General features: G+C 42.8%; 1 protein-coding gene across 1 annotated transcript in view; it reads left to right on the forward strand.

Annotated features, from left to right (window-relative positions):
* Positions 1–7,742: 7,742 nt before the first annotated feature.
* Positions 7,743–18,300, forward strand: part of ADCY2 (adenylate cyclase 2) — a 350,931-nt gene continuing 340,373 nt past the window's right edge. The window contains exon 1 of the mRNA XM_045848376.1: positions 7,743–8,223. Within this exon, the coding sequence (XP_045704332.1) occupies positions 7,999–8,223 (225 nt within the window). The 5' untranslated portion in view covers positions 7,743–7,998. The remainder of the gene's footprint in view (positions 8,224–18,300) is intronic.

The following is an 18,300-nucleotide window of genomic DNA, read 5'->3' on the forward strand; positions in this document are numbered from 1 at the left end:
TGTCAATCAGTGTATGTGAGAAGGATTTCATTCAAATGGTTGTTGAGCATTTCTTCATGCAAATGTTTATGCTAATTGGCTTTTTAGTACCCAAGGCCTACTCTTAATCTCTGGGTTCTGAAGGGTGTCTAAGCACCAGACTAGGCAAAAAAAATTTTTTTTATAAATTCTATTTATCATTTATCTATAAATGATAAATTCTATTTTGCAGTTTTAATTAGATGTAATTCACTGAAAAATTGACTAGACCCCAAAGAAGGAAAGCACTGAATATCATTTGGGTCAAGAATACTTTACTCACAGGAAGAATCCAGAGGAAAGAAGACGTCTGGTGGGTAATGTGTGAGTCATTGGAATAACCTGGTTTTGTTATGTGCTCACACTTGTGATTTGTAATGTCACACTTCAAAACTCCTTTATCTCTTAAATTTACCAACAAAATGCCATTAGAAGAAGGTAAATACGGCTAGCAGATTTTTTCCTACATCATCAATACAGAAAGCTAACAAAAGGAACTTATAACTTAGATTTGTGAAATTGTGTCCAGAACAGACATAATTGTATTCATTGTTTGCAAGTTTAAAAACACTAAATATAACTACATATTTTTGCTTCCATATAAGAAAAGCAAGCATATTACTGTAACTGGATACCTAGTTACGAACTTGACATCTTAAAGAAAAGTGGCCACTGGTGCTCTAATGAGACTTGCTACAAAGCAGCTTGAATCAACACTGAGCCACCTCCATGCCTGGTATCCATTTTCTGTATTTTAGTCCTAATAGTTTAACATTAAGATCTTTAAATTTTCTAAGTGTTTTTTTAAAGACGAGCCCTCCATTTGTTGGCTGTCGGGGATAACATATTTAGAAGTAAAGAGCTACTCTACCCCAGGAGGGAAGATAGGTAGGTTTTTCATGTATTAGTTATTAGATTGTAGTGTAATAGTGAGGATCTAATACTAAGATTGCCTTTTTATTCCTTTAGCCTGCTGAGCATGAAAATGTCTTCAGCGTTTCCCAGTAACAATGTAAACATAGCCTGTCTAGATGGAGTTGGTACGTTAACTGTATCTGGCCATTTGGAGGTTATTTAATCTAAGGCAATTGGCCCCATGAACTCAGCAACCTCCGCCCAGCACTTTCCCAGGCAGCACCTGGCCCTGGAACCGGACTGAGGACCTGCATGCAGCTCAGGGACCTCCAGTGCCAGACAAAGCAGATTCTGTCTCCTTCAGCAGCCTCGATCGATTCTCCATTTGAAATATAATTTATTACTGTGACATTATTTTCCTTAGCTAGTTTTTATATTAAAATGTACTCATGGCATATCTACAAACTTAAACATTTAAGAACAAAACAGTGTTTAGAAATCCTTGTCCATATTGATAGAAATTTTGATGCTTTTATAAAAACAGACTACAAAATGAGCCTGGATGTTTGCCTTTTTAGGACTAGAAAAGATGGTGAGATTTTTAGAAATGTGAATACAATGCCAATAGCAAACATCTATATACATATAACCTCCTCAGGACCCGGGTAACGTTTCTATCAAAACAAGCTCTAATTAAAATGATGCACTGATATTATTTGTCAGTTGTCTTCTTTTTTAAGAAAAGGATGACATTACCTTGTATCATCAGTCACACATTCATTCATTCATCTAGCAAACATTCATTAAGCACTTACCATATGTTTTGCAAATTTCAGGAATAGAGATATATCACAGTGAACAAATGAAACAAAATCTCCTGCCTTTCATGAGTGAGGGAAGACAGACCACCTTAATGCAAAACTAAGTTTGTGCCTGTCCACTGGGCTGCCACGGCACACCACTGAAACAGTCTCCTTCTTGCATTTATACCTAAGGAAATAGAACTGCCTATCAAATGCTCACATGCAATGTAACAAACTTTTCTTCCAGGGTGGGGTGTGGAGTAAAGTTCACTTATTTTACTGAATGTGATTTCCTTCCCCTTGATCTAAAAATGTTGACTAAAATCCACCCCATCTCCCTAGCTTAGGGTAATATTAACATGTTGAAAATATTCTTAAAATAGCTAGTCCATTCTTTTAACGTTATAGATAAATAAACTGAAGCTCAGAGATATTAGTGACTTCTTGAAGGATTTACAATTGATATCAGAGATAAAGCAAAAATCCAGTACTTTAAGAAAGCTATTGTAAGAATATTGGTAATTATTACAACAGTGTGGAATAACATAAGCAAATTTGATTTATTTTCACATTCAAATATAAAATCATGAATCAAACAGTGGTAGAATGACTTAAAATCTTAAACAAATTTTTCTGAATTGAATATATTCAGAATTGGGTAAAAATATTAATGAACTATGTCTCAGCATTGCTTTTTATAGAGACCATTTCCTTTCCTTAAAGTACATTATTTATCAATTTTACAATGTAACTAATTTACTCTTTCATTGACTATTTTCAGGGACACCTAAAAGGATATAAAAATAAAGTCAAGGTATCTAAATTATCCACTTAAGCTTGCTAACTAAGCGCCCTCTTCCTGTACCTCCCTCAGCAACAGACCCTGAGTACACACCTCTGCTCCATGAGTCATTGCTTTTAGATCCCATTCTCTGAGCAAGAGCAGGGAAATCAATATTTCTCACAAGGTTGCAGAAGTGCTGGAGACTGATTAGTCATTAACCTCTTCTGCCTCCTCCCAGTTTGCATGGAAGGAATTCCAGAGTCTCGGTAGATTTTGAAAAGAGTCCTAGTAGCAAACTTTAAAATGGCAGCAGGGTTTTGTGAAAGGTCTGTTCCAAAACGCTTGTACCATCTTCTCCTCTACTCAGGACCATAAACCCCAATAAGTGACCTGAAATCAGATTTAAAAGATGATTCTATGAAATGTTTATTCCCATTTTGTCACTTGAGAAGTGATTTATCAAATCGATCAAGCAAGTAGGAGTTTTCAAAGACATATTGAGATAATCCCTCACCGGATCGGAAAAAAATGAATATATTACAGTCAGCCACTTTCTTCTGATGTTCCAAACACTGAACTCAAAGGAGCTCCTTAGTGAGCTCAAAGAGTTAATGAGACTTCTAGGAGCCATAAGCTGGCTATGATTGTGTGGTTTCAGTATCCACAGAGTCTGGTTCAATAAAAATGTAAATGTTATCTGGGTACACAAGACATATTTCATGATAATAATGAATCTGTTGACATACTGTTCATACTTTATTATATAAACTTCGGTGATGTATTTGCCAGAGAGAAACATGAATACACAGGGAAATACTCTGTGCTCAGCCCTTACAAAGTGCTCTGGGTTGGCACATGTCCGAATCTGTCCTGGCACACTTGGCCCACCTGCCTTTATTTAATCAGAGCACCGTGACATTGGGAGGAGCCTAATTCCGCCCTGATTGACTGAGCTAATCTAACTGGATTTGGAATAGGAGCTAGAAGACAAGTTCTTTTTAAAGCACAAACAACTGATTCGAAAACCTGTCCTGCAGCATGATTACATGCCAGACTTATCATCATTGAGGTGTGTCACAGTGTGTGTGAAAGATGACCTGATTAGCGGGGTCGAGGTGGCCTGGGATCCCTGCCTGCTTGCGTCCTCAAGCCTGCACCCGAGGCTCTGCACACAGCAGGCAGAGATGGGAGTACTGTTTAGTATCACCAGCTGGCAGCACCAGCTCTCTAATTTTCAGGGCCCAGGGAAAAAATGGAGAGGTGATTTCACGTTCAAAAATGACCAAGAATTTCAAGATGGTGACAGCAGACTTTTAAGCCAAATGTGGAGTTCTGCGAAACAGCACAAGTCACCCACCTATATGCCAGCCTGCCTGCGAGGTTCTGAGGATGGAAGGCTGCCCTCTAGCGTTGCAAATAAATAAATAAATAAATAAATAAATAAATAAATAAATAAATAAATAAATGTAAGTAAGTAAGTAAGTAAGGGTCTCATTCCTAAAGCTTATTCTCTTTCTCCCCCTCTCTCTCTTTAAACTTCCTCAGGCCCAGTTAAGCCTTCCATAGTTGGTTTCTTTGTGCATTTTGTCACAAATAATTTGATTTGGAGTAAATTTATGAGACAATCCCTTTGCTATCCATGCCTTGCCCTTGGCGTAGCCTCCCTGCTCCCCCACAGATGCAGAAGTAAAGTAGATGGCTCCTTGGGGGTCCTCTACTTGCAGGAGCCTGTATTTCACACTCCTGGCTTTGCACCAAAGGACGGTTTTCATTCTACTTCAGGCTGCTTTTGGGTTATTATTTTTTTCTTTCAAATAGAAACCTCAGTAATTTTGGACTTTTAAAAAAGCAAACTTGGTGCAATTAATTCAAAAACACTGATAGAATAACTATAATGACTGTGCTGGTTCACATTTTATTTTGCATTAAACGTAACGCAACAAGAAAGGCCCCCATAAAAATAAGCACCGAAGCTAAAACCAAAAAAGAAAGTCCAACAAAACCTCAGCAAAACTTGACATGTCCTTGATTTTTATACTACATTCCTTCCACAACCTTTTTCTATGATGGTGAGGTTTAAATTGTTGGGGAAGATAGGGATGAATGTTGATTTGTGTGTGTGTTGTTATTTGTAGCCTTCTTTGGTGAAGTAGCACATTGGAAATTCCACAGGTACTTTTTTTTCTCTGAACATCTGGCACATGGTAGTCAAAAAATAAGTATTTGTTCAATGAACTAAGGAAAGAATAAGTGATAAAAGTGTCATAAGGATTAAGGACAAAATTCCCTCCGTTCAGTGCCTCTCTAATTATAGTTTGCCTGTGTATTTACAAAATTTCTTAAAAGTCTTACCGCCCCTTTAACATGTGGTGCATATACATATGGTATAGATACTGGTAGTTAAAAATATCCGACTTCCCTGCTGGAATTAAAGGAGAAAATAATTAATTATGCCTTTACTTTTTCCTCACAAGTCTTTCATTCAGATCTTTCTTCCAGACACCTAAATTACAGATTAGTTATTTTATCTTCTTTCTTGAGTGGGTGAAAGCAGACATTTATCAATACACAGGGTGAAGAAGTACCAAGAATTGGAGAGAAGATGAATGAGTATGTTGCTCCAATAGGAAAGGACTGGAAATGCACAGCTCTGCCCAGGCCGTGGACCCGAAGAAGAAAGATTCATTTGATGTGAACCAAGAGAAGGCATTTGTCTGCTGAGATGGACTCCAGATAGTCCACCCATAGTCCAAGTTTTATGTATAATAAAAGTCTAGCAGCCAGTTGCTTAATGGGGCTTCTCCCACACTCCATATGCTGGAGAGAACTTCAGACAGAAGTCTTTGCTTCCTGCGCATACCCTGCTCATTTACCTGACTTAAAAACTATTATACAGGCTTTTCTGGTTCCCTCTTTTAGGCCAATGGACTACAACCCCCACCCCCAAAACCCCATCAGAATTGTCCCATAACATCCAGTTAGGACACATAAAACCTACCAATCAGGACTGTGAGAGCCTGACCAATCAGGCGTGTACAGATTTGGATTCCTTATTTACATAAAATGGACCTAATTGTAAATCTGAGCCAGCACAAGGCAGCCTCCTCTTTGTCTGGGGAAACACAGCTTAGGCTGCTGCCTGAATCTGTCTCCTAGACTGCAGCTCTACTTTGTCTAATAAGTATTGTTTTTCTTCAATTCTTTATTACAGTCTAAAATTAATTTGGTTTGCAAAACCCAGGAAGACCTTGGGCAGAGACGGAGAAATAAAGAGAACTCACACAGCAGAAACTGTGGCCAACTTCCCACTCAACTGTGTCTTCTTAGGAGAGATGTTTGTGGATGTTTGTAAGTGCAACTTGCTTTCGCAGCTTGCCCTTAGAACCTCCGCAACCCTAGAACCCTCTGGTCAGAAAGAAAGGACTGCGTCCAGTGGGTGGGTTTACACCAGCAGGAAAAGACTGAGATTGGAATTACCTAATCACAGTTGAGAGTCTGGGGTGGTGTGAAAGGAAAGGCAGGCAAGGCAGGGTGGGGGCTTGGGACAATTAACTCAACAGAAGTGGGTGGGGCGGTAGATGTGGGTTGTGGGAACAACTGGAGACCTGGGGGGACTTCCCCCATCCATTTCCTCCTACTATTTCTCCTTCTGTCCAGGTATCAGGCAGGAAAGAAGGCTGTGTACCAGATGGAGCCTGGTGGGGCAGGACCCTGAGCCAAGCTCCAGTGTCCGGACACGCCCCTGGGCCCAGGCCCTCTTAGTCTCCGCCCTGCTTTTTCTCCACCACCGCGGGTGGCAGAGCTTTGCCTTTCTCTGGTCATACCCTCTGGGCAGAACAGGCATTAACTGCTGCTAAAAATACACCCCCCTCCCCAAGGCTCGCGTCCCCTCTTCCTGCAGAGCCTGGATCCTGATCCTCAGATCACGAGTCCCTGCTCAGGAGGAGGACAGGGCACCCTGGGCTGTCCGCGGGACAGTTCTGGAGACCTAAGGTGTGCCAGAACTCAGTCCCGAAGGCTGGTAGCCTACTGGAAAAGACCACAAGTGCCTACCCGCTTGAGCCGTTTGCTGGTGGCAAGAGAGGGGAGGGTCGCTGTGCCTTGGATTCCTTAGGCTTTGGGAGGAAGTGAAATTTGCGGATCTTTGGGCCAGAAACACTCGGATATGAAAAATCCTCCAGAAGGATGGGCTCCTTTGGAAGACCAGCGAAGAGACTCAGGGCGTGTCGAGAGGGGACGCTGCTCCCATGCGGCTCCAATTGCGTCTTTGGAGGCTCATGCCCAGCCCTCAAGGTGGCATGGAGGGGACGAATCCCAGAGCCTACCCAGTCTGCCGCAACCCTCCCCCTTCGCAACCCACGTTCCCCTGCTTAGCTCTCGGGTCCCGCCAGGCAGAAGGGGCTTCACGGGACCGAGACTGGCCAGACGGCTCCTCCTAAACCCCCGATACGGAAAACCTTAACCAACTGGGCACCTCCAAAGTGTGACTTAAGCTGAAAAGTGCAGGACTCAATTGAGGCTGCCTCTCGCGGACGCGGCGGGGGTACAGCCTTCAATCGCAGCCGCCTCACTCCTCCATTGCGCAGTGGGGGCTGTTCTCTGCTAAGGGGAGTCCCAGCGTCCCAGGCCTTTGCGTCCCTGCAGTGAAGTGCCGCGGCCCTCTGGGATAGCGGGCAAGAGCGTGGGAAGCCCACCCCCACTGCTCAGAGTGAAGAGGTGGGTGGGAAACCCCTACCTATTAAGGTAGGGGCGAGGGTAGTAGAGCCCCACTTCCGTGCATCCAGTTAGTGAAAAGGAGAGGTGCCAGCTGTCCTCTGAGTAGGGGGTACTCACGGATGGAAGATCTCCTCCCTGGCCCATTCAGAGACAGTGGAGGAAAGTATGGGAACACCTCTCCACTCCTGCATCCCACCGAGAGGCTGGGGGCACCAGAGGGTGGGAGTACCCTTCCCCGCTGCGCTGGGAGTTAGTGGAGAGGAGGCCAGGAGCCCCCGCAGCCCTCCGAGCACAGTGGGAAGTGGGGGGCAGGGAGTGGGAACCCCCAGTCTGTGCCCTGAGGCAGTGTAGAGGACGTGGACCGCCCTGTGGCTGAGTGTGGGAGGGCGGAAGGAGGGGACACCCGGGTGAGGCGCAGCCGGTGCCCCCCGCCCCCGCTTCCTGCATTTCTCCCCATTCGCCAGCCCCCGGCCTCCACTAGCTCGGCCGTCGGGGGGCGGCGGTGGGTGGAGGCCTGGCTGCGCCAGGCGGGGTGGGGAGAGGCGGGCCGAGGGCCCCCTGTCGCACCCGCCCCCTCCCGCGCGGTGGCGGCAGCGGCGGCTCCAGGAGCTGCCCCCGAGGCCGCCGCTCGGCCCTCGCCCGCGCGTCAGCGCCCAGCCTGGGGCGACGAGCTCTGCCCGCTCTGAGGCTCCTGCGCGCAGCTCAGGGCGCGGGCAGCCAGGCTAGCAAAGCGGCGCGGGGGTGGGACGCGGGCAGCGGCGGGCGAGCGGGCGGCGCAGCCCGGGCCGGGCTCGCTCGGCCGGCGCCCCGCGAGCCGCCCCGATGTGGCAGGAGGCGATGCGGCGCCGCCGCTACCTGCGGGACCGCGCCGAGGCGGCGGCCGCGGCGGCGGCGGGCGGCGGTGGCGACGGACTGCAGCGGTCCCGGGACTGGCTGTATGAGTCCTACTACTGCATGAGCCAGCAGCACCCGCTCATCATCTTCCTGCTGCTGATCGTCATGGGCGCCTGTCTCGCCCTGCTCGCCGTCTTCTTCGCGCTCCAGCTGGTAAGTGGTCTCTGCCGGACCTGCCCCGCGCTTTCCGGGTCTCAGCTCCCAGCCCACCCGCAGAGCGGCCCTTCCCCCTCAGCTCCCTGCCCCTCCTGCCTGCCCCGCTGCCGGCCGGGCTCGCGCAAGGGCTACGGGCACCACAAAAGTTTCCTCGGACAGTTCTGCCCAAAATAAAGTTGCCAGGATGATCACCAGGTGGACCGCGGGGCGTGCGTTTTCCCGGTGTCTGCGCACCCGCAGGTAAACTCCACTGTGCTCTGCACCGCTCGGCCGCCTGCCACATCCGCTCCGCTCCAAAAGGTCTCCATCCAAATCAACCCCCGGCTTCACGAGGCCACTGCTTGGCCCCTGAGCTGGCATTTCAATTTATTTGGCTGTTATTAGTTCTGTAAAAAGCCTGCCTTGGGAAAGTGGTTAATAAGGAGGAAACTGTAAAAAAAAGTATATTATCGTACATCTTTGCCTTACAATCTGTATATATTCAGCCCCATAGACAGAAGGGGTGGGGTGTTGACCTGTTGTGAATCTGCGTCCTCTGAATCCGTAAGTAACGAGCGTCAATGCTTTCCTGTTTCTGGAGCGGTAGTTAACTGTGTGCACAGGTTGTTAAAGTGGATTTCATCAGTGGGAGCACTGTGCAACCCAACAGCGGATGTCAGTTTTGTCCATTTGTATTTTTCAAAGAGAAATCCTTGGCTCACTCCGTTTAGCAGTGAGGGAAAATCTGTACATGGCGGTAAACTTCCTGTCACTGATCCTTCTGTTTGGTCAAACTTTTGCACCGCCTATATGTTTGTGCAGATTTTGGGCCAAACATCGATTACCCAGTGAGCTATTTCTGGGCAGTGTTTGATCTGGGGATGTCTCCACTGAACGATATAGATACATATGGTTTTAGCTTAGACCATAAATATGAACCTACATTTGTGTTCACTGAGCAAAGAAGTGGATGTTTGCTCATGTTTCACTCAGTGTGCAAAATAGCTGCCTTTGCTGTTCGGCAGTTTGCTTCTGATACCCTGAGCCAGATGGTGCTCCAATGTAATGCACTAGAGAACTTACCATCGTGGGGTCTTTTTAGAAAGTAGCGTTTTCTCCCCTCCCCACCCCCACACTACTGAAAGGATGCTGAACACAGGTCAGGGGATTAAAAGCAGAGTGTGGGAGATCATGAGGCCGCAGATCCCAACTGGATCTTCTAAGTAAAGCAGAGAGCACAGAGCGCCTTTTGATCCTGTGTCCTGGGTGTGAGTTTAGGGCAGTCCTCAGATGCTTACAACCAGTCCCGCTTCTAATGCTCTCTGGAGGAGCATCTTTATTTCTCTTCAACACTTTTAGGACCCAAGGGGCCTTGGAGAGAGACCTCTTTCTGCTCAGTCTCATTGGCAAGGAGTATCTCTAAAAGCATCTCCTTTTTGTTCCAGTGCTTTCAGGGAAGAAAACATGCCACTTTTCCTCTGGAAATCTGTTTTGCCAGGACATAGCTGCTGGTGATTCTGTTGAATTTGTAATGTAAACCTGTTCTGGCTTGTTCTCTTCTAAGCAGAAAAGGAGGAGCAGGTGATGGCCTATTTATAGTCATTAATATATTTAAAGACAAGTGGGAAGTTCATACCTCCCCTACACACACTGCTTTGTTTGCTACGACACAGATTTCTGATTTCTTTGACTGCCTCGTATAGATGTTCCTGAACAGGTTGGTCAGAGACTCAGCGGAGTTGAGCTGAAAACACACTTCTTTGATTTGTCTTGATCCGTGTATTTGTGTTTCTTTACAGAACTCCTTCATGTTCCTTTTCACTCAATGCAAATGCCAGAGTAGTATCCTTTTACAAAGTTTTCACAGGCCTTTTTACTTTTTCTTGATCAGTCAATTGTTGCCAAACTTCACGGACATTCCGCTAAATTGTTTAAAGCACAAAATGGGCACTTCCCAGAGCATGGCTGTAGCCCAGGCTGCTGTCCAGATGGATCCTATTCTTTTGCTATACATGATCCACGGTCTGACTACTCTGCAAATCCTTTGAGGTGACAAGCTGTGCAGAAACATTCTGGAATCAGGGAGGGTGGTGGAAAGGTGGGAACTGGTGCTGCCGCCAAGTGGGAAGTGGGAAACTCTGGGAGGAATAAGCACACCCTACAAAACTGGATCATAGGAGGGAATGGGACAATTCTGAGCTCCTCATGGCTCATTTCTCTTGATTTTAGTGATGATATAAAGAACAGTTCCTCTTCCCAGATATGTTCTGACAGTCAATGTCAAAATATGTCCAGATAGTCAAAGGTGGTTGGGGAAGGAGCATTGGAAGATGGGACGGTGTTAACATAGAACAATGTTTGCATGGTGAGGGGTGAGTTCATTTTTCAGGCTGACCAGAGCCTGGCTTCCCGGAGATCTACCTCGGGAAATGGAAACAGCTGCCTGGGGCTGGCCCAGGCATCCACCTTCCAGCACTTTACTAGAATAGCTAGGCTCTGATGTAATTCAGGAGCTCAGCAGATCTATTTTTGCTGCCTGAAATCTTGGACAGATTCCTTCATTCCCATGAATCTGCTTGATTTCGATTTCCATCAGTTTTTGTAGTAGAAAAAGTCTGGCAGTTTTCTTGATGCACATCCATAGATCCGAGAACATTTGGATTGCAAAATCATTTTAGCTAGCATCATCCCGGTACACAGGGATTTTTTGCTATATGTAATTGCCTTTGTATGAAGTGGTTGAAAATATCTGTTGAAAAAGTAAGCTTTGTCATGATTTTGTATTTCCCTAAGTGACATTATTCAGAAACTAGTTTCACTTGATTTCAATCCAGGGTCAATCCATGATTTTGCATCATTGATCTTGATGTTAAAGTAATCCTCAAAGTGCTTTTATTGTACTAGAAACATAAATTTGGAATTGAAACTCCATCATCTTGCTTATCTGTTTGCTACATAAAAAGCTATTAAATAGATTTAACTCCATACTTGTTAAGAATTATCTAGACATGAAACAAACTTTGTTAGCATGTCTATAATTATAACATTCTATTTAATAATATGAAGATATTTTCCATTGCTTACCCTGGACATTTTTAATGATAGTATTAGGCATGATGAGCAAAATAAACTTTGTTCCTGGCCTTGGAAAACAGGGAATTAAGGAGACCAAAGTTTAATTAAGTAGTCTGAGTCTTGTGATGTCACTTCATTTTCTAGGATTGGTTCTCATTACTAAATGCAAGAAGATCCTTTCTCAGAATTAAATTTTCTCTCCTTTATTATGTCTTGAATCTGATAGCTTTTCTCAAAATTTGCTTGTCATTGTTAGGAAAGGTTGATATATATATATATATGTATATATATATACACACACACACATATATAAATATAAAGTATTTATATATATAATATACATATATATGTATTTACATATATACATATATATATAAAGTTTGTCAAAATAGCAGCTGGCACCATTCAGGTTTGTTTTAGCTAAAATTTATAATTAGAAAGAGAATATTTCAACTGAAATGGAAAAATTTTGTTCCCATGAGTTTTAAGTAGTCAGATATTGCAATAAAATAGATTTTTGTGTGTTTTTGGTTTGATACTGAAAGCCATATAAGAGTATATACTTACATTAAATACGTATGTACTTTTAATAAACATGATTTTGAATGTGAATATGATCTGCCCTCTTGCTTTTATTGTGATTTAGTGTGCAAAATCTTTAAAACAATAACCATGAGTACTTTTTATTACAAACCAAATATCCAATATCCATTTTTCTAGGGGCTGATATAGCAGGGCATTTCTTTTGTCTCTATATATATGGATCATAATTTTATGATCCATATATATGAAATAATTATATGAAAGAATACATATAATTTTCCAAAATATGAAAAATTATGAAAGGATCATCATTTTTCCAAAGCCAACCAACCAACCAACCAACCAACCAACAAACCAACCAACAAACCCAATCATTGTCAGATAAACTTGGCTTTCTCACTGCAGACAGCATTTCAAGTACCCTCAGGGGGCAGAAGTAGGCCAATGGGGTGAAATGAATCTTTCAGCCCTTTCTTGGGGGTGGAAGGCTGAAGAAGGCAGGTAACTATACCTGTCATCTCCTACAGGTCAGGAAATTCTGTGCATACTGTCTCTAGTCCTGTAATACATCTTTTTGAACATTTCTATACCTGCAGGAAAATATTAGTTGGCAGTTATTTGTCATTTACAACCAGCAATTCATTGTCATTTTATTTATAATTTAACTTTGGTATGAACAAAAGCCAAGGAAAACTGTTTTTCTGCCTGAAAGGTGGTTGCAATTTAGAGGACTAGCAAGAAAGGCCTTTGGAAGCATCCTGTGGATATTAAAGTGCATAATTAGGCATATGCACAGTACCTTGCCTTCTCTATAGGCAGAGACTGTCGTGATTAGGAGCGTCTATCTGCATGGCATTTTGGTTTGTCCCTTTCCACCTCTGTGATCTTGGACAAACGGTTTAACCTCTCTTTACCCCAGTTTTCTTGTTTGTGAATGGAATGGTTACCTGCCTTCTAAGGTGATGGTCCAAATTAGTACATGTGAAGTACTTAGAATAATGCCTGATACAGAATGTGCCCTCAGGAACTACTGTCATTAGTGGGTTTTCCATAGCTGCATTTTCACTGTTGCCGGGAAGGAACTCATAGACACATAGCATTAAAGTTGGAAGGGCTCTCATTGTACAGATGAGGAAAATAAGACCGAAAGAGGTTAGCTCATTTTTTCAAGGTCATGCCATTGCTGTGGTGACACCAGGTGCAGAGCGTTTGACTTTTCCTGGCTGAACTTTTCTAGAGCTCGCTGTAGGTCCAGAATGCCCCTTTCTAGCCCTAGCCCAAAAGTAATTTTCTTGCTGATGTTTCATGCTGATGTGAACATCTTCCATCTTTGCTATGTAATGGAGTTATGTATCTCTTTTCTTCCCTTTAACACTGAAAGAATCTAGGTAGAGATGCTTCCTCACAATGAATTCACTGAGATGGGGCATCATTTATTCCCATTTTGCTGAATATTCCCAGTGCCTTCCTCATTAAGCAGAGGATCCCTCTGTGACTTTGGTTCTGCTGTCTGAGCAGTCCCTGGCATAATAAACACTGTGGCATGTACAATCCATTCCAACTGAACTGTCTGTAAAACTCACTGATGTTTTTAAATCAAACTTTCTATTTAAGAAATGATAATGCTGTTAGAGCTGATCTATTGCTAAGTTAAAGTTGTTTTATGGTTGTATTAACTGGTATATTTGATCAGTAACTGTTAGGGAAAGGAGTGTCAAAGCCGGGTATTTGCATATAATGCACGGGTACACTTGTCCTTTTTAGAACTTGTTATTGGCATGGGCACACTGTCAAGTTCTAGAGCTTACACAGTCCAGCCTTGGCCGAGTGCCCTGTCTGCACTGGTTTCTGCCTCTGACAACTGCAAAGCTCATGAACTATACAGAATCATTTAACCACTACATTACTATCATCTGACGTGCAAGATAATTTTGTGAATCTGTCTCGCCTCCTCAACTAATTGTTAGTTCTTTCAGGGATGAAGTGTAGCACTCCCCGTATTTAACACGGCACTAACCATTTTGCAGGTGCTGAATTAACATTTATAATTGAGGGTGTAGGTTTGCTTTCCTTAGCAGTTGTCTTTCCCTCGTGTAGCCTGCTGGTTAAGAGCACAAAACTTTGTGGATAGAACTGGATCCCAGTCTCAATTTTGCCACTTAGTGTATGTTCCTGACACATTAATGTATGTGCTGTAGCCTCAGTTACGTCACCTGTGAAATAAAATGAATAAAACCACTGGGATCAGGGAGCTCTGCTGGGAATTGAGACAGAGCAGAAGAGCATGTAGATCAGCAATGGACACCTACTGTACCCCCAAAAGGGAGGCTACCATTGTTATATTTGTACCCTAATGGTTTTTCCTAGGGTACAGCCACAAGGTTTCCTGTAGCTGTATTTCTCACTGAAAACTAATGTAGTACTAGGATTTTTAAACCTGGGTATAAAAGAACAGGGAATGTGTTTCTATTTATATATGTTCTGTGTATAACTTGGAGCTATTAAAAAGGGAGCAGAAGCATAGACTGTAGCAGCAAGATTTTTGCCTAGTTGATACTCATATGGACATTCATATTTTTCAGTTTTGTTAGTTTTGATAATGTTATGTAAGATATTTCCCATGTAATTCCTCGGCATTGAACTAGGAAGTGACACACCCCTGGCAATTCTGGTTTGCAGCCACCAGGTGCATTCGGGAAGGAGAGAAGGAGTAGAGTTAGCTCATGTTTGCTCCATCTGAGCGCATTACAACCTCACTAATGTTGTTTCAATGACCTCTTTGTATGAGGATATAATAAAAATCACAAGGAAGGGAGCTGAGGAGAGGTTCAGATGAGGACTTCGTTAGTCCAACTGTTTCTGGCAATGTTACAAATAATTCTTCTTATTCCTTCTTTTTACTTGGGTTAACACGTCCATCCCCAGGAGCCAGACTTAGGTGACAGAGTGATGAACACAGAAACGTGAGTCTAAACCTAAAAACCCACTGGGAGTGGATTTGCCAAACAGTTTTCTGAAATTGCCCAGGGTCCTAGAATGAACGATGATACTGATACAAGAGAGAAAGAATACAGACTTGGGGCGTGACCATTAAGGGTGCATATGGACAATTTTATTTCAGAGTCGAACCAAGTCACTTAAAAAACTTGGTCCTTGAATGGGAATTTTCACTTATTAGCACAATTAACTATATTATATGAATAATTTATTGTATTGGAAACATATAGACTTAAAGTATAATAACTTGTTATTAGATCATTGAAATTCCTGATATTTCTCAAGATGATTATCATTGTCTGAGAGAGTCCCAAGAATAAGTCCCGTCTCTAGGGTCACCACCCTACAGAAGATAGTGGATCAGCACTATTGTAATGGGACCCCGGATTGCACCATTTTAGGATTAGAACCTCTACTTTTCCCACCAATGTTTTTTGCTACTCACCAGACACAGTGGAACTGGTATATTATAGCCAGGGTCAGCCAGAGATCAAAGGTGCTGACTTCAATGCCTATGTGCTTTCTCCCCAAGACTGAATTATGGGATGTGTGTTTTAAGTGTCCTGTATTATTTTTAAAGCTATATAAAACAAAAGGGTAAAATAATTAAGATTTACAGCTGCTAGTGATCTGAACTAGAAAAACTTTTAGGTGAGTTCATTACTAGAACCAATACAAAGCTCTCAATGTTTAAAATTCAGAGACTAAAGAGATCAGGTAAATGCAAATGAAAGACATATCGAAGAAATATTAACCTAGTTCAAACATATGGGAGAACTAATGTCTAATTCTTTCCTATCATTGATTTTCAGTTAATTCAAACATTCATATGTTCTTCTGAATTGGACGTTAGTTACGCAAAATGAGATTTTTCATTTGATTAATTTGATTCATCTTTGATTCTTGAGCACAATGTCTGTTAATCTCTGTCAGGCTTACTTACCTATTTATGCCGAGATAAACACCCAAGAACCCAGTACAGAATAGACTATCTCCAATAATGTATTTCTGTCTGTATTTGGCACCCATCCCATTCCCCTGCGTAACCTCAGAAGTCAACTTCATATTGCACTTTGTGTTTATCATTTTCTTGTTTATTTTATTATACACATGTATTCCATATATATACATATCACATATGTATGATATATATGTGGTGTGAGGTGGTGATCAAGATCTGCTTACATATTTTTTACTTTGTGAAGAATGAATTTTTGCTGAATCATTTTAGTTATTGCTTTCCCAATCAAAATCCCACATATGAGTGGTTTGTTATGGGCTCTGTCCCATTGCCTAAGTTTTGTTTTGCTTTTATCCCTGCAACACTGTGCACTTGCATACACAAACATACACACGGGGCATAATTACTTAAGCTTTACAATAAGTATTTATATTAATCAGAGCAGGTAACATGCAACTCCTTTACAAGTTTCTTGGTTATTCTTTTGTTCTTTCATATACACTTTGTAGTCACCTATGTCAATCTCCATATGAGACAACTCTGTTCGGATCTTGTTAGTATCTATATTGAATCTATTGATTCATTCCTGAGAATTGATATTTTAGAGTAAGTGTTTCTATCCATGAAGGTGGGCTGTTTAGAGCCTCTACCGCATTCTGGAGGTCATTCTCGAAACTCCAAAGGGGGTTGTCCACAGGCAGGCCCTGTCACTGAGTCTTCACAAGGTCATTCCTGCCTTTGATCAACAAAGCTGCTTTAGGGTGATGGGGAGAAGGGTAAGACCAGTTAATCTGAATGTTGGTTTGGGCAGAAATATTGTGGACAGGAATGCAAAATCCATATCCAGAGTAAATTCAATTCAGGGGAGAGCAAAGTGCTGTACTTTCCAGCATGGAAGAATGAATTGTAATCAGCTTGCCATAAATAGTTGCTGATCCTCCAGAGGATGACACATGTAAGGGACTCAGAATTATGGTGCTTTAATTGTCTCTTTAGGTGACACTAGTGTATTCTGCAGAACCAGCTTCAATCCAGACCTGGATTTTTATTTCCTTAGACATAGGGAACGTTCTATGAGGACATAGGTGCAGGTTCAGAGAGAGAAAGGAGGCAATATAGCAGGAGTAGAGGCTCTGAGTGTCTTTATCTTTGGCTCATGGAACTTGTGCCATCAGACACGTGTGAGCCCTAACTCTCAAATTCCACTTCCACTTGTGGATGGGATGCCTCTGTGTACACCCCATTTCATGGCCTAGAGCAGAGGTGACAAACACAAGGCCCGCAGGCCAAATCTGGCCCTCTACCTTGTTTTATCTGGCGCCTTGTTTCTACCTGGCGGCAGCGCGGAGCTCCTCGCCCCTGGTTAAGGAGTAGTTACATTTACAGTCCTAAAATTACATTCAGCCCTTTGAAGGCAACTGTGAGGCTGTTGTGGCCCCCGGTGAAAATGAGTTTGACACCCCTGGCCTAGAGGATCACACAACAATCTGTTAGTTATGGACATCTCAGATGGCATAAAGACTTCTGGTCAATGTTCAGTGCCTTCTGGGGTTTGGTGACAAGCCAGCCATCATTTCTGAAATGGAGAGTGATTATCTGCAGAAGTACTAAGAAGCCTCATAAAGCACTGGTGTGGGTGAGAAAATGGGAGCTTTGGGGGCAATCTGCAAAGACAGACGGTTAGGCATTCAAAGGGTGACCATGGTGGAGAAGCTCAATGGAGGGGACTTTGAGAATCTGTGCTTCTGGGTAGCTACTACTTCTGAGCTTCTGCAGCCAAGAGTTTGCTTGGCCACTGTTTACCAGTGGCTAGAATTTGGGCAGAAGGGCAGGATATAGAGCAGGGGACACTGAGGACCCTCTGAAGTCTGCTTGGACCTCTGCACTCTTGATCATATCTGATGTGGAGATCTTAGGTGAAAACTAGCTCTACATACGTAAGCACTGGCACAATTTCCTCATCTGTTAACTCGAAGAGCCATATAGAGAAAGGACTTCTGAAAAATGGAACTCTCAGCAAAGCCAAACTGACGATAGATGATTCAGCTCAACTTTGAAAACGACCAGTCTCCCTCTGAGATCCGCTTTTACTCTAGGCACACCACAAGTATTAGTATGTACTCTGTTTTCATTTATTCTTTTCAAATTTTTGTTATGATTTCTTTTTCAACCCAAAAGTTAGAGTTGTACTTTTTATCCAACAAATGTATGTTAATTTTAATTTATACTTTTGTTATAAACTTCTAATTTAAAATCACTGTGATCCAAGAACATGTGTCTATTTTTTTTTGGAATTTTTTGGTAAATTGCCCAGTACATAATTTAAAAACAAATTATTCATGTGCACTTGAGAAAAATATTGTTCTTTCTGAAGTTGTCTGTAGAATTCTGTATTTGTCAATGAAGTCAAACTTACTAAATTATGACATTTAGATCTTTTGCATTGTTTGTTTTGTTTTTGTTTCGTTTGCTTGATCTATCAACAGCTGAATGGAGATGCTGAACCCTTCTACTCGTGG

The sequence above is a fragment of the Phyllostomus hastatus genome, unplaced genomic scaffold (genome assembly GCF_019186645.2).
Source record: "Phyllostomus hastatus isolate PE091 unplaced genomic scaffold, TTU_PhHast_1.1 phas_contig_58, whole genome shotgun sequence".
Taxonomy (NCBI): Eukaryota; Metazoa; Chordata; class Mammalia; order Chiroptera; family Phyllostomidae; genus Phyllostomus; species Phyllostomus hastatus.